A 16,572-nucleotide genomic window follows, 5' to 3' on the forward strand; every position below is an offset into this window, starting at 1 on the left:
GCAGCAAATCCTCACATTTGAGAAGCTGGAACCAGATGTTTTTTCTTGAGAAATTAATGTAATGATCTTTGACTAACCAGCCAAATAATCAGTTTCAGAACTATTGCATCAGCTGAATATTTATAACATTAGTTTCTGATCTTTTCACGCTCCAGGTCCACCTGCGACACCACACAAACACCCTGGGAGGAAAAACGGACTGGAGCCCCTGAAAACGAAGAAGCCTCGTCAATCAAGCCGAAACGTGTCTGAAGCTTTCACTTTAACAACGCATGTTTTTCAGCAAGACGACGCAACAAGTTACTTTTCTTTGATTTCGCATGAGCATGTCACCAAAACTCACTCACTGTCGGAAACAACACGGAGGGGCACGGAGGGACACGCATGGACGTGAGAGCTGGAACTGTCTTTAGACGGATGGAAGGCGTCTGCGACCAAAGACAAGACGCAAATATGGAATTAAACAAAAAAAAGCAAAAAAAAAAAAAGAAAACTGCTGACAGAAAAGGAAGACTTGTGATTCAATCTCTCTCAGACACTCGCCTTATATGGTCTATTTTTTCCTCCTGGACCCACAGTACTGGGCTTGTACCATGTGGTTCTTTTTTAAAAAATGAAATATAATGGTAAATGGGTGATTTTTTTTGTTGTATATAAATGACATTGTATAAAAATCTTTAAAAAAAAAAAAAATCAGTAGCTTCACAGATTGTTTATGCACTGATTTTAAGTTGATGAAGCTTTGCAGAGTCGGTGCATTTGTATTGAGAGGTCGACACTGTTTGAGCAGCCTTGAGTGTGTGACCTGACATGCTCTTCCTTACTGAATATAAAAAGGAACAAAACAGCTGTATGTAAATGAGACGTGAATGGAGATTTAAAAAAAAAAACAAACAACTGCTTGATTTTAAACAAAGGACGTTTCTTTAAAGCCAACAGCTACTTCCGCTCCGTCTGTGGAACATTGTCTTTAGAGAAATTATATTTTGCTGCATGTAACGTCACTTTATTTTAACGCTTTTCTTTTTGTTTCTCCTAATTCAAAAGCACTGTAACACAATTAGAGAGGGTCTGATGGTACTTTTGTCTGTGTGAGCACTCAAAATAACACCAAACATCTGTTGTCTATTACTGTTTTTATTTTTTTTTCTACAGAACACACACTCCACACTCAAGTGGCAAGATTCATTCTTATGCTTCAGGGCGGTACTGAGTGTCCCTGAATGTAACCTGCCGACTGCATTAACTCCAAACTGCTAGCAGCCCCCCCGCCCCATATGTGTGTGTACGCACGTGTGTGTGTGTGTGTGTGTAACATCAAATAAAACCTGTCTATCTGTACACCCATCAGGCATACTACAAGTGTAAGATATGGCTTTTAGGTCTGCTGTGGTTTTACAAAGGGGACTGCTTTTATTTTGACAGTTTGATGATTTTTATCTTTATTTAATTGGTTGTAATTACATTAGAACAGAGGATCTAATTTTTAGCCCCTGTCACCCAAATCTGGTTGTTTTTACCAATGGGTAAAAAAAAAAAAAAAAAAAAAATCACAACAATGAATCACAGAATTGATCACACATTAAAAATCAGATGTTCTGTTCCTGTGTAAATCTGTTTTTTTTTTCATTTGTCTTTTTTCATACAAAACCACCCTAAGCATCCATTGTTGATAATAAATCTGGTACCAAAATGTATGACGAACCAACATAGCCTACACTGGATGATCCAAGTAATTATTTAAGCAGAAAAATAAATTGTGTTTAAACTGAAAATCTGTGAGTCAGTCTGGTGTTTTACAAGTTTGTGGTTACAACCAGGACAAACATGATTTACTATACAATGACTTTTTATGACTTACTATACTATGTCGTTTTCATGAATTCCTATACTATGACCTTTTTGACTTCCTATACTATGACGTTTTTATACTTATACTTTATACTTACTACTATACTTACTATACTGTGTCATTTTTGACTTACTATGCAATGTTTTTATGACTCATTATCCTATGACATTTTTTATGAATTACTATACTATGACAATTTCATGCCTTACTATACTATGTTGTTCTCATGACTTCCTATGCTATGACGTTTTTTACACCCTACTATACTATGACGTTTTTGACTTATGTTGTTTTTATGCCTTACTGTACTGTCATTTTTGACTTACTATGCTATGTCGTTTTTATAACTCACTATCCTATGACATAGGAATTACTATACTATGACGTTTTTTTGCCTTACTATACTGTTGTTATGACTTACTATACTATGACTTTTCTATGCCTTACCATACCATGAGGTTTTTATGACTTTTTATGCCTTACTATACTGACATTTTTATGACTTACTATACTATGTCATTTTCATGACTTACTATACTACGACATTTTTGATTTATGACATTTTTATGCCTTACTGAACTATGACGTTTTCATGACTTACTATACCATGATGTTTTAGACTTATGTGTTCATGACTTACTATACTATGTTTTTATGCCTTACTGTCCTATGATATTTTTTATGAATTACTATACTATGACAATTTCATGCCTTACTATACTATGTTGTTCTCATGACTTCCTATGCTATGACGTTTTTTACGCCCTACTAGACTATGATGTTTTTGACTTCCTATGACGTTTTTTATGCTTTACTGTACTATGATGTTTTTGACTTACTTATGCTATGTCGTTTTTATGATTTATACTGTTGTTATGACTTACTATACTATGACGTTTTAGATTTATGACGTTTTTATGCCTTACTGTACTATGACGTTTTTATGTTTTTTATGCCTTACTAGACTATGACGTTTTTGACTTACTATACTATGTCGTTTTCATGACTTCCTATACTATGACGTTTTTTATGCCTTACTAGACTATGACGTTTTTGACTTACTATACTATGTCGTTTTCATGACTTCCTATACTATGACATTTTTATGCCTTACTATACAATGACGTTTTTGACTTATGTTGTTATGACTTACTATACTATGACTTTTCTATGCCTTACCATACCATGACGTTTTTATGACTTTTTATGCCTTACTATACTGACATTTTTATGACTTACTATACTATGTCATTTTCATGACTTACTATAATACGACATTTTTGACTTATGACGTTCTTATGCCTTACTGTACTATGTCGTTTTTATGTTTTTTATGCCTTACTAGACTATGACGTTTTTGACTTACTATACTATGTCGTTTTCATGACTTCCTATACTATGACGTTTTTTATGCCTTACTAGACTATGACGTTTTTGACTTACTATACTATGTCGTTTTCATGACTTCCTATACTATGACATTTTTATGCCTTACTATACTATGACGTTTTTGACTTATGTTGTTTTTATGCCTTACTGTACTATGTCATTTTTGACTTACTATGCTATGTTGTTTTTATGACTCACTATCCTATGACATATAGGAATTACTATACTATGACTTTTCTATGCCTTACCATACCATGACGTTTTTATGACTTTTTATGCCTTACTATACTGACATTTTTATGACTTACTATACTATGTCATTTTCATGACTTACTATAATACGACATTTTTGACTTATGACGTTTTTATGCCTTACTGAACTATGACGTTTTCATGACTTACTATACCATGATGTTTTTTTAAGCCTTACTATACTATGACATTTTTCACTTACTATGCTATGTCGTTTTTATGACTCACTATCCTTTGACATTTTTTATGAATTACTATACCATGAAGATTTCATGCCTTACGATACCATGACGTTTTTATGACTTACTATACTATGACGTTTTTATACCTTACTATACTATGACGTTTTTATGCCTTCCTATACTGTTGTTTTGACTTACTAAACTATGACTTTTCTATGCTGTACTATACCATGATGTTTTTATGCCTTACTATACCATGACATTTTTATAACTGACTATACTATGGCCCTTTTATACCTCACTATACTATTATGTTTTTTATGACTTACTATACTATCATGTTTTTTATGCCTTACTATACTATGTTGTTTTCATGACTTCCTATACTATGACAATTTCATGCCTTACTATACTATGTCGTTTTCATGACTTCCTATACTATGACAATTTCATGCCTTACTATACTATGTCGTTTTCATGACTTCCTATACTATGACAATTTCATGCCTTACTATACTATGTCGTTTTCATGACTTCCTATACTATGACGTTTTTGACTTCCTATACTATGACGTTTTTTATGCCTTACTATACTATGACGTTTTTGACTTATGTTGTTTTTATGCCTTACTGTACTATGTCATTTTTGACTTACTATACTATGACTTTTCTATGCCTTACCATACCATGACGTTTTTATGACTTTTTATGCCTTACTATACTGACATTTTTATGACTTACTATATACTATGTCATTTTCATGACTTACTATACTATGATATTTTAAGATTTGACGTTTTTATGCCTTACTGTACTATGACGTTTTTGACTTATGATGTTTTTATGCCTTACTGTACTGTGTCGTTTTTATGTTTTTATGCCTTACTAGACTATGACGTTTTTGACTTACTATACTATGTCGTTTTCATGACTTCCTATAATATGACATTTTTATGCCGTCGTTTTCATGACTTCCTATACTATGACGTTTTTTATGCCTTACTATACTATGTCGTTTTCATGACTTCCTATACTATGATGTTTTTTATGCCTTACTATAATACGACGTTTTTGACTTATGACATTTTTCACTTACTATGCTATGTCGTTTTTATGACTTCCTATACTATGACATTTTTATGCCTTACTATATTGTCGTTTTCATGACTTCCTATAATATGACATTTTTATGCCTTACTATATTGTCGTTTTCATGACTTCCTATAATATGACATTTTTATGCCTTACTATACTATGTCGTTTTCATGACTTCCTATACTATGACATTTTTATGCCTTACTATATTGTCGTTTTCATGACTTCCTATAATATGACATTTTTATGCCTTACTATACTATGTCGTTTTCATGACTTCCTATACTATGATGTTTTTTATGCCTTACTATACTATGACGTTTTTGACTTATGTTGTTTTTATGCCTTACTGTACTATGTCATTTTTGACTTACTATGCTATGTCGTTTTTATGACTCACTATCCTATGACATATAGGAATTACTATACTATGACGTTTTTTTGCCTTACTATACTGTTGTTATGACTTACTATACTATGACTTTTCTATGCCTTACCATACCATGACGTTTTTATTACTTTTTATGCCTTACTATACTGACATTTTTATGACTTACTATATACTATGTCATTTTCATGTCTTACTATACTATGATATTTTAGATTTATGACGTTTTTATGCCTTACTGTACTATGACGTTTTTGACTTATGATGTTTTTATGCCTTACTGTACTATGTCGTTTTTATGTTTTTTATGCCTTACTAGACTATGACGTTTTTGACTTACTATACTATGTCGTTTTCATGACTTCCTATACTATGACATTTTTATGCCTTACTATACTGTCGTTTTCATGACTTCCTATAATATGACATTTTTATGCCTTACTATACTATGTCGTTTTTATGACTTACTATACTATGACTTTTCTATGCCTTACCATACCATGACGTTTTTATGACTTTTTATGCCTTACTATACTGACATTTGTATGACTTACTATACTATGTCATTTTCATGACTTACTATAATACGACGTTTTTGACTTATGACATTTTTCACTTACTATGCTATGTCGTTTTTATGACTTCCTATACTATGACATTTTTATGCCTTACTATATTATCGTTTTCATGACTTCCTATACTATGACATTTTTATGCCTTACTATATTGTCGTTTTCATGACTTCCTATAATATGACATTTTTATGTCTTACTATATTGTCGTTTTCATGACTTCCTATAATATGACATTTTTATGCCTTACTATACTATGTCGTTTTCATGACTTCCTATACTATGATGTTTTTTATGCCTTACTATACTATGACGTTTTTGACTTATGTTGTTTTTATGCCTTACTGTACTGTCATTTTTGACTTACTATGCTATGTCGTTTTTATGACTCACTATCCTATGACATATAGGAATTACTATACTATGACGTTTTTTTGCCTTACTATACTGTTGTTATGACTTACTATACTATGACTTTTCTATGCCTTACCATACCATGACGTTTTTATAACTTTTTATGCCTTACTATACTGACATTTGTATGACTTACTATACTATGTCATTTTCATGACTTACTATAATACGACGTTTTTGACTTATGACGTTTTTATGCCTTACTGAACTATGACATTTTCATGACTTACTATAATACGACGTTTTTGACTTATGACATTTTTCACTTACAATGCTTTGTCGTTTTTATGACTCACTATCCTTTGACATTTTTTATGAATTACTATACCATGAAGATTTCATGCCTTACGATACCATGACGTTTTTATGACTTACTATACTATGACGTTTTTATGCCTTCCTATACTGTTGTTTTGACTTACTATACTATGACTTTTCTATGCCTTACCATACCATGACGTTTTTATGACTTTTTATGCCTTACTATACTGACATTTGTATGACTTACTATACTATGTCATTTTCATGATTTACTATAATACGACGTTTTTGACTTATGACGTTTTTATGCCTTACTATACTATGTCGTTTTCATGACTTCCTATACTATGATGTTTTTTATGCCTTACTATACTATGACGTTTTTGACTTATGTTGTTTTTATGCCTTACTGTACTATGTCATTTTTGACTTACTATGCTATGTCGTTTTTATGACTCACTATCCTATGACATATAGGAATTACTATACTATGACGTTTTTTTGCCTTACTATACTGTTGTTATGACTTACTATACTATGACTTTTCTATGCCTTACCATACCATGACGTTTTTATTACTTTTTATGCCTTACTATACTGACATTTTTATGACTTACTATATACTGTGTCATTTTCATGTCTTACTATACTATGATATTTTAGATTTATGACGTTTTTATGCCTTACTGTACTATGATGTTTTTGACTTATGATGTTTTTATGCCTTACTGTACTATGTCGTTTTTATGTTTTTTATGCCTTACTAGACTATGACATTTTTATGCCTTACTATACTGTCGTTTTCATGACTTCCTATAATATGACATTTTTATGCCTTACTATACTATGTCGTTTTTATGACTTACTATACTATGACTTTTCTATGCCTTACCATACCATGACGTTTTTATGACTTTTTATGCCTTACTATACTGACATTTGTATGACTTACTATACTATGTCATTTTCATGACTTACTATAATACGACGTTTTTGACTTATGACGTTTTTATGCCTTACTGAACTATGACATTTTCATGACTTACTATAATACGACGTTTTTGACTTATGACATTTTTCACTTATTATGCTTTGTCGTTTTTATGACTCACTATCCTTTGACATTTTTTATGAATTACTATACCATGAAGATTTCATGCCTTACGATACCATGACGTTTTTATGACTTACTATACTATGACGTTTTTATACCTTACTATACTATGACGTTTTTATGCCTTCCTATACTGTTGTTTTGACTTACTAAACTATGACTTTTCTATGCTGTACTATACCATGATGTTTTTATGCCTTACTATACCATGACAATTTTATAACTGACTATACTATGGCCCTTTTATACCTCACTATACTATCATGTTTTTTATGCCTTACTATACTATGTCGTTTTCATGACTTCCTATACTATGACAATTTCATGCCTTACTATACTATGTCGTTTTCATGACTTCCTATACTATGACAATTTCATGCCTTACTATACTATGTCGTTTTCATGACTTCCTATACTATGACAATTTCATGCCTTACTATACTATGTCGTTTTCATGACTTCCTATAATATGACGTTTTTGACTTCCTATACTATGACGTTTTTTATGCCTTACTATACTATGTCGTTTTCATGACTTCCTATAATATGACGTTTTTGACTTCCCATACTATGACGTTTTTTATGCCTTACTATACTATGACGTTTTTGACTTATGTTGTTTTTATGCCTTACTATACCATGACATTTTTATAACTGACTATACTATGGCCCTTTTATACCTCACTATACTATTGTGTTTTTTATGACTTACTATACTATCATGTTTTTTATGAATTACTGTACTATGACTTTTTTATGCCTGTTTTAAATGACATAAAATGTTAAAGTTATAGTTTATACAGTTCAAGATGATTGCTTGTTTTATCTGACTAACAGTCCAAAACCTGAAGATACTAAAATTATCTTCAGCTTTTCAACTAAAAAGCAGCAAATCCTCACATTTGAGAAGCTGGAACACAGAATGTTTTCCACACTTTTGCTTGGAAAATGAATGTAATGATTGTTGACCAACCAGTCGAATAATATGTTTCAGCACTATTGTATCAGCTTAATATTTGTAACATTAGTGTATGATCTTTTCACCCTCCAGGTCCACGGACGTCAACCTGCGACACCACACACACACCCTGGGAGGAAAAACTGACTGGAGTGACCGACTTGTCAGGAGTTAGTCTGGTGTTTACCAGGACAAAATTCATCTTTGTCAAATCTATGGCAGCGTTTTAAGTCGAAACAAGTTTGATAAATAGTTTTTCTTCATAAAGTGAAGACCTGATTTTTAGTTTTATCATTTACTTAAGGCCCAAATCTAACTTTTACCACTTTTGGATAAGTATGGGGCTCCTGTCAGTTAAATTCTGCTTCATGTGGGGGTCCTCGACAAGTCAGAGGTTTGTACTTTTGTTGTGCTGAAGCTTTAAGTCAATTACTCAATGAACAGAAAATTGCAAAGTCATTTATTCAACAAGACGGAATCTACGTAGCAGCATTAGCTCAAAGCACAATGACAATGCTAACATGCTAATATTTACCAGGTAGAGGTAAACTGGTTTGCATCTAAATGAAATTAATGCCTCATGACTTAGATAAACAGTTAATTTACATCTGAAGAGAGGCACTGTCCTCAGATTGAATCTAATAAAATTCATATTAAACAGTCAATGACAAAAGAAAGACAGATTTCCTGAATTTATTTATGAATTTAAATAATATACTGTAGCACCATTTTATGTAAAATAAAGGTACAATAAAAATTGTGACATTATACAAAGCTGTTTTGTACATTTTTCCTTTTTATAAGTAGAAGAAATGAAAAAAAAAAAAAAAACACTGCCTTAAAAAGAAATATTTCATATTTTTTACATGTAATTTTGTGTAACACCGCTCCTCAGACAGTTGTTCAATAAAATTATTATAGTAAATGATCAGACAAAGACACAAGCATATGCTACGAGCATATGGACATGACCATGTACATATATCATTAAATACAACATCTTAGGCAAAATTTGTGTGTGAATCACCGCCTAATTATTTATGATGTGATGTATTTACAGCACAAGGAATGTAATTAAGGAGATGATCTATAAACAGCAAATTTTGGTTTGAGCTAAAGCTTCTTCACAGACTAAACATTTGCAAAGTAAATCACACAAAATAAACTATGAACATCAGTTAAGACTGGTTATATATGAAATAAAGTTTAAACATACCATTGTGCGTTTTGGCTTTAAATTAATCAACATCTTGCTAAGATCAGATTCATTAGTTCAATTTTTCATTTTACAGTGGCAAGAAAAAGTAAGAGAATCCTTTGGAATTGCCTCCATTTATTTTGTCCTTAAATATGGTCAGATTTTCATCCAAATTAAAATGATGAAAAAACACTTTTTTTTAATTTTTTTTTATTTTACTAATAACACACATCTCATTGTTTTGTTGTTGTGCATATTGAAAATATCATTCAAATTATTACAGTGTAGGTTGCAAAAAGTATGTGAAGAGCTTGTCTATTGGCATCAACAAAAGCTTACTGGAGTCAGGAGTTATCCAACCTGGAGTCCAATCAATGAAACCAGATTGGAGGTGCGGGTTAAAGACTCTTTGACTTTTAAAAAATCTCAACATTTGGAGTTTGCTGTTCACAATAAACATCCGCTGATGTGAACCATGCCTCACAAAAAAGAGATCTCAGAAGACTTATGATCAAGAATATTGATTAGCATTAAGCTGAGTGGGTCAGAGTCACCGCAAAGAGTTTAGATCTTCCTCAGTCTACAGTCAGACAAGCTGTCTATAAATGGAGAGATTCAGTTCTGTGGCTACTCTCCCTAGAAGTGGACGTCTGAGATGACTCCAAAAGCTCAACACAGACGCTCAAGGTTGTAAAGGTTGTGGTGTAAAGGGCACTGCATACTACATCCCAACATCTGCATCCCAAAGGTGAAGCAGGGTGGAGGAAGCATCATGGTTTGGGGGTGATTTGCTGCCATTGGTCCTTGATAGCTCAACATTATTGAGTGGAAAATTAATTCTCAAGTTTATAAAGGAATCCTACAGGATAATATCAGGGTGTCTGTCCACCTGCTGAAGCTCAGTAGAAAACTGGGTGATGCTACAGGACAGTGACCCTAAACATCAAAGTAAATCTATTACAGCATGACTTCAGACGAAGAAAATCCACCGTCTGGATTATGGTCCAGTCAGAGCCCTGGACCATAATCCAGTAGAGATGTTGTGGAATGACCTGCAGTGAAACCTACAAACCAGACATCCTGAGAATATGTCTGAGCTGAAGCAGCTCTTTAAAGGAGAACGGTCCAAACTTCATCCTGAACATTGAGCTGGTCTGATCAGCAAATACTGGAATCTCTCGTATGAGGTTATCAAACCAAATGACGTTCAACCAGTTTTTAAATCCAAGGGTTCACTTACATTTTCAACCAGCACTGTGAATATTTAATGGCTGTATTCAATAAAGAAACAAAAGATTATAATTGTTTGTGTGATATTAGTTTCTTGCCACTGTATTTCTTTAAAAAGATTCCCTTAATTTCCTTAATCTTTCTTTTGAATATATTTACTTTTTATTAATGTACAGAGTTGCCACTCCATTATTATTAATTATTTTATTATATTTAACACTTACTAAGTGACGATTGCGACAACTTTTTACATTTCAGATATTGTTTCATGGCTATATTATTGATTTTCGAAACCCTGCCCATTATACAATAATTTAACCATTATTTTTATATAATTAAATAATTTAACCAACATTTTGTGAAAAGAAGATTCAGAAAATGTTGCACTGAAGGTGCTGAAAACTAGGATATAGTTGAATCTGATGCCACTGGCAAAGATTTACGAGCAGAGAGCATCAATACAGGCTTTTACAAAGCACCCCACATGAGGACGGATACAACACCTGAACCAGTATTCTGCGTAAAAGTGGATTAAAATCACCAGGATTATAAACATTTCTGATCTTTTAGAGTTTAGCAAGTGTGCCAAAAGTCTTAAGAAGGCACAAGGTACACAGACTTCTTCAAGTTGTGTGGTTCATGTGATACAGTAAAGTCTTCATTAATATAGTATAAAGTGTAATACAGATCATATAATGAGTCACAGCAGAACATATTATTGTAATTTTTTTAAATAAATAATAGTGTTTCTAAACTTTTTACCAAATCACGAGACCATGTGTATAAAATGCTCATCAATCCAGCCTTTGTTCAGCACACAGTGTAAAATGTTGTTCTTATTTAAAAGGAATAGTTCAACATCTAGGTAAATATATTAATTTGCTTTCTTTCCAGCAGTTGTGCAAAGAAGACAGAGCCAGGCTAGTTGTTTCCCCCTATCTTTATGCTGAGCTAAGATATACACATCCTCACCCCAGTTCCATATTTAACACACAGACACAAGATTAAGATTTTGGCTACAACAAACAATTATTTTCATTATCAAGTAATTAGCAGTTTTGTTTATAAAATATAAATATATATTTTATGGCAGCAAATATGATTATTTTCATAATTGACTGATCTACCACTTGTTTTCTTGATTAATTGGTTTGGTCTATAAAACATCAGAGAATTGTGAAAAATACATGTAAATCCCAGTGAAAATTTTTATTGGCGCTGAAAGCGACGTTATCAAATGTCTTGTTTTGTTTGACCAACAGCTCTACAACCCAAAGATATTCAGTTTGCTATACTGCAAGACAAGAGAAATAAATGCTCCACTTTGAGTGGCTTAAACAGTCAAATCTCCTCAAATATTTTTACTTGAAAAATGACTTGAAGGATAATTTGATCATCAAAAGTTGGCAGATTCATTTTCTAATAGAATTTAGTCTAGTCTAATTTCAAGGACCACAAAAAAACAAGATTGAGAGAATAACAGCAATAAATGTACCAATAAATACACCATAACCTGTGTCAGAAAATTTTGAAAAAAGCATTTTTTCCCCTGTAACTTGGTATCTTCAAATGTCTTGTTTTGTCAGATCAACAGCACAAAACCCCCAAATTATCAATTTCCTAGAAAAACTAACTCCTCACAAATGATTAATCTACCATCAAAATGTTGCATTGTTTCAGCTCAGAAACAGAGCAAAGTGCATTTTATAAATTTTAGAAACTGTTCCTTTATCAACAGACAGAATCAATCTGAGCATTAAAGAGTTGTCAGCTGTGTGGACTCATCCCTGTGAGTCAGAACGTGTCTTTTCAGATCCTCTGTCCTCAGGAACCCTTTGCCGCAGACTCTGCAGCGGTGCGTTTGCTCCCCTTCATGGACGCCCATGTGTTTGGTGAGCGAGCTGCTCGCCGTGAAGCTTTTCCCGCAGACGTTGCACAGATACGGCTTCTCTCCTGTGTGGGACCTCATGTGGATTTTCAGCGCACCGCTCTTGTAGAACTTCTTGTCACAGACATTGCACCGGTGAGTGGACTCGCCCGTGTGGATCATCATGTGCGTTTTCAGAGTCCCCCTCTGTCTGAAACCTTTCCCACAGACGCTGCACAGGAACGGCTTCTCGCCGGTGTGGATTCTCATGTGAGCCATCATGTACTCCTTGAAGCTGAAGCTCTGACCGCACACGCTGCAGACGTACGGCCTCTCTCCTGTGTGAACTCTCATGTGTCCCATCAGGTTTCCGTTTTGGGCGAAGGCCTTGCCACAGACGCTGCAGATGTACGGTTTCTCCCCAGTGTGGGTTCTCATGTGCATCTCCAGTTGTTTATGGCCGTCAAAATGTTTGCCACAAACTTCGCAGTCATTCGTTCTGATGTAAGTTTGCAAGTGAAGCCTCAAGCTCTCCTCAGTCTCAAAATGTTTCCCACAGACACCACAATGATCCGTGTCCCTCTCGTCTTCTTGCACATGCTTCAAAAACGAGGCTCTGTAGCAGAAAGACCTGCCGCAGACTTTACAGCTATATTTCAGATGAGATAAATCCTTACAGTCCTTGTTCTTAGGTCCCTTAGGTTTGTTTGATGCATGGATTTTTGTTTTTCCTTCTCTGGTTTCATCTTTATCGCTGTCTCCGTCATCACTGTCACTTCCTTCGCTCTCCTTCCAGTCCTCGTCACTGTCGCCCACTTTACTCTCAGCGTCAGAGTACTCTGCCTTTGACTCTTTGTCATCTGTTTGATCCCTGCAGCTGTTTTCCTCGTTGTGGGTTTGTATATGCAGCTTTAGACTCTCATCAGAGCCCAAATGTTTTCCACAGACTCCACACAGATCTGTGCTTTGCTCATGCTTCAGTACGTGTTTCAGAAAAGAGCGTTTGTACCGGAAAAACTTTCCGCAGACTCTGCAGCAGCTCTGACCTGTAGTAGTTTGGCTCTTTTCTGTTGCAGTGACTTTCCCTGTATGTTTTTTCTCTTTCTTCCCAGCAGCACCTTCGTGAAAACACCTCCCACACATTTTGCAACTATCTGCTCCCTGACTTTGTCTCTGAAATGTGCTTCTTCTGTTTGATTTAAGAAGTTTCTCATTGAGCTCTTCATCACTGTCATTTTTTTCACTCCCCACCTCTGAATCTTTAGATGACAGAACCTCCTGGTCACCAGGTGGCAGCACACAGAGCTCTCCTCGAGTCTCTGCGCCCATCACAGTTTCGGTGCCCTTCTCTGCCCTTTGTGTTTGGTTATGTTGTGAGGCCTTACCGTGGATAAACTCACAGTCTGTCTCCGTAGCTGCATCTTTAAACTGTGGAGGACCTGATGTTTTCTTGACTCGGCTAGAAATGTCTGTCCCAGAGAGTGCCAGTCTGTCTGAAGGGAGGATGGAAGAGAAAATTCAGCATGGAAATACTGTCAAAGACAATAAATACCAGCATCCAAGGCCATGATAGTATTGCCTATAAAAGTGTATATGTGCATGAGCAACAAAATAAGGCCTTAAATCTGCAATCACCTCAAGTCAAATTAACTAAATTACACGCTAACACTCATGGCTCAAAGCTGTTCACGAATGTTTGTAAGAAATTCTAGCAAATGACGAATGACTGAAAAATTAATAAATATATTTTTACATAATGCAGAAATGCAATATAGACACGATTTGATGTACACTGTACCTGTTGTATGTAAGTTTGTCTCAGTTTTCAGTGTGATGTCCAGCAGCTGTCGTTGTCGGCCGATGTCGTCATGGGAATGGGAGACATCTGCCTCATATTCACTCATCATCATCTCCAGGATCCTAAAGATCTCATCAGCAACAGCAGACAGCTGCTTGTGTACGATTGCCCTCTGCTGCTCAGGCGACATTTCTGTAGGAAACACAAACATACAAATAAAAATGTAGCAAACAAATGTCCATTCACTTGCACTGTTTGTGTTTGTCCACCATGCATTAAAGCAGACTAAACAGAATTCCCAGCTCCAAAAAAATGTAGCCTCAAAATCGTAATACAAACTGAACGTAATAACCTTCATGAAGCAGGATCTGTTGTGTTAGACTGCATTTGTTTTTAAGTGTACTTCCCCATTGTCTTAATGGATTTTTTTTTATCTGATTTGCAAGAACTAACTCTTTAATACCAGGAGATGGAATACAGAAATCTGAGTAATTTCCTGACAGCTGTTACAGTTAGCCAGCACTCAGGCAATTTAGGCAGTTATTTTATTTTCCTTCTGGTGATAGGTGGAAGAAACGGAGAACAACCTCAAGAAATAAAAGACAATCACAAACAGATGCTAAATGATGAAAAAGAGAGACAAAACAACCACAAACATACACAATTTATGCCCAGGGGCCCATTGTCTCCTGATCTGTCTATATCTAGGCCCAGAGAAGCAGCAGAAAAGTGATGGAGGGATTAACCCCTTAAAATATAACAGACTAAAATCTACATTTTGGGTCGTTGAGAATTGTACTGTCCCATGACAGACAAAAGATATAACAAATGAGACTGCAACGATTTAGTTGATTAATAGATTAGTCAACTGACAGAAAAAGTTTTCGCAAATATTATGACAACTGATTCATCTTTTCAGGACAACTCCAACTCTAGGGTTTCAGCTTCTCAAATGTGAATATTGTCTGGTTTTATTGTCTTCTATGACAGTAAACTTAACATGTTTAGGTTTTGCACTGGGTTGGACATTTTTTAAATTTTCTGACATTTTATTGAACAAACAATTAAACAAAAAGTACCTTTTTGAGGGCAGTGGATTCAAGACTTTTAACCCTGTTATGTGAAAAGTGTTCTGCCCTCGGAGGTAAGAAGTTGACTTACTAAAATATTTCCCCTCTTAATAAAAAGTCTGTTGTGTTACAAACCTGCCGCGTGCAGCATCTTCCTCTCGACAACATTCAAAATCTCCTCGGCAGCGGAGTTCAGTCTCTCGGCGACCAGCGCCCTCAACACCTGAACTCTGGACATGATGCACTGGCCGGCTCTGCCCCCTCAGCCTGTGGGCATTTCGCGGCTTCAGCTGCTCCCACGCAGTTACTTTAATATACACAACATAACCACAACGCAACACATTACCAGCTCAGGTACAGAGCAGTCATACTACTTCCGCCAGCGCGTCTTCTTCTTCTGTTGTTGTAAACTTCACGGTGGGCAGAGCTACAGCGCCCCGTCTGTTCTCAGCCCCGAGAGACCTCCCACATGAAATACAGAAAATCATACATTTGTGAAATTCAGGTGTTTACTGAACCTTTTGACTGAATAAAAATTTTTAAACGGAATTGTAGGGTTTTATGGTAATTTATTCATCTTCTTAGTTTTTCTTTTTTTCAGGAACGATATTTTAAAAATAAAACTTACTGGTATTAGAGGTGGGTGTGGCAAAGGGTTGTCAGTACCTGGGCTCATCAGCAGACCTGGCACACCTGGGCTCTGTGTGCTAGTGCGGGGTACTAACGTGCGGCCTGGTTTGTGACAAGAGGAGTAAAAATTCTATTTTCATTATTGATTAATCTGCAGATTATAATCATTATTACAGTGAATCCAAGATGTTGTCTCCATTTTATTGTTTTGTCTGACCAACAGTACAAAACCCACAGATAATCAGTTTACTATGATATATGAAAAAGAAAAGCCTTAAATCCTGACATTTGAGAAGCTGAAA

The 16,572-nt window shown here is 34.9% G+C and overlaps 2 protein-coding genes across 47 annotated transcripts in view; one reads left to right on the forward strand and one right to left on the reverse strand.

Moving 5' to 3' along the window:
* Positions 1 to 1,775, forward strand: part of LOC130162078 (ankyrin-3-like) — a 166,872-nt gene extending 165,097 nt beyond the window's left edge. For all 46 annotated transcript variants that reach the window (XM_056365548.1, XM_056365545.1, XM_056365574.1 and 43 more), the window contains one exon: positions 156 to 1,775. The gene's annotated coding sequence lies outside the window, so the exon portion shown is untranslated. The remainder of the gene's footprint in view (positions 1 to 155) is intronic.
* A 7,145-nt stretch (positions 1,776 to 8,920) lies between these two features.
* Positions 8,921 to 16,030, reverse strand: LOC130162351 (zinc finger protein 260-like). The gene is made up of 3 exons (XM_056366050.1): positions 15,776 to 16,030; positions 14,571 to 14,762; positions 8,921 to 14,265 (listed from the first exon to the last, which is right to left on the reverse strand). Exons 1-3 carry the CDS (start codon positions 15,876 to 15,878, stop codon positions 12,662 to 12,664), a joined length of 1,899 nt encoding a protein of 632 aa, XP_056222025.1. The 5' UTR covers positions 15,879 to 16,030; the 3' UTR covers positions 8,921 to 12,661.
* Between the last annotated feature and the right edge of the window lie 542 nt (positions 16,031 to 16,572).

The sequence above is a fragment of the Seriola aureovittata genome, chromosome 21, assembly GCF_021018895.1.
Source record: "Seriola aureovittata isolate HTS-2021-v1 ecotype China chromosome 21, ASM2101889v1, whole genome shotgun sequence".
In the NCBI taxonomy this organism is placed as follows: Eukaryota; Metazoa; Chordata; class Actinopteri; order Carangiformes; family Carangidae; genus Seriola; species Seriola aureovittata.

What these genes read in the sequence shown, in the direction of transcription:
- LOC130162351 (XM_056366050.1), bottom strand. Translation starts at nt 15,878, where the DNA reads ATGTCCAGAGTTCAGGTGTTGAGGGCGCTGGTCGCCGAGAGACTGAAC. An exon ending in GAAGATGCTGCACGCGGCAG is followed by an intron (nt 14,763 to 15,775) that starts GTTTGTAACACA and finishes TGTTTCCTACAG; the next exon opens with AAATGTCGCCTGAGCAGCAG. An exon ending in GACAAACTTACATACAACAG is followed by an intron (nt 14,266 to 14,570) that starts GTACAGTGTACA and finishes TCCTCCCTTCAG; the next exon opens with ACAGACTGGCACTCTCTGGG.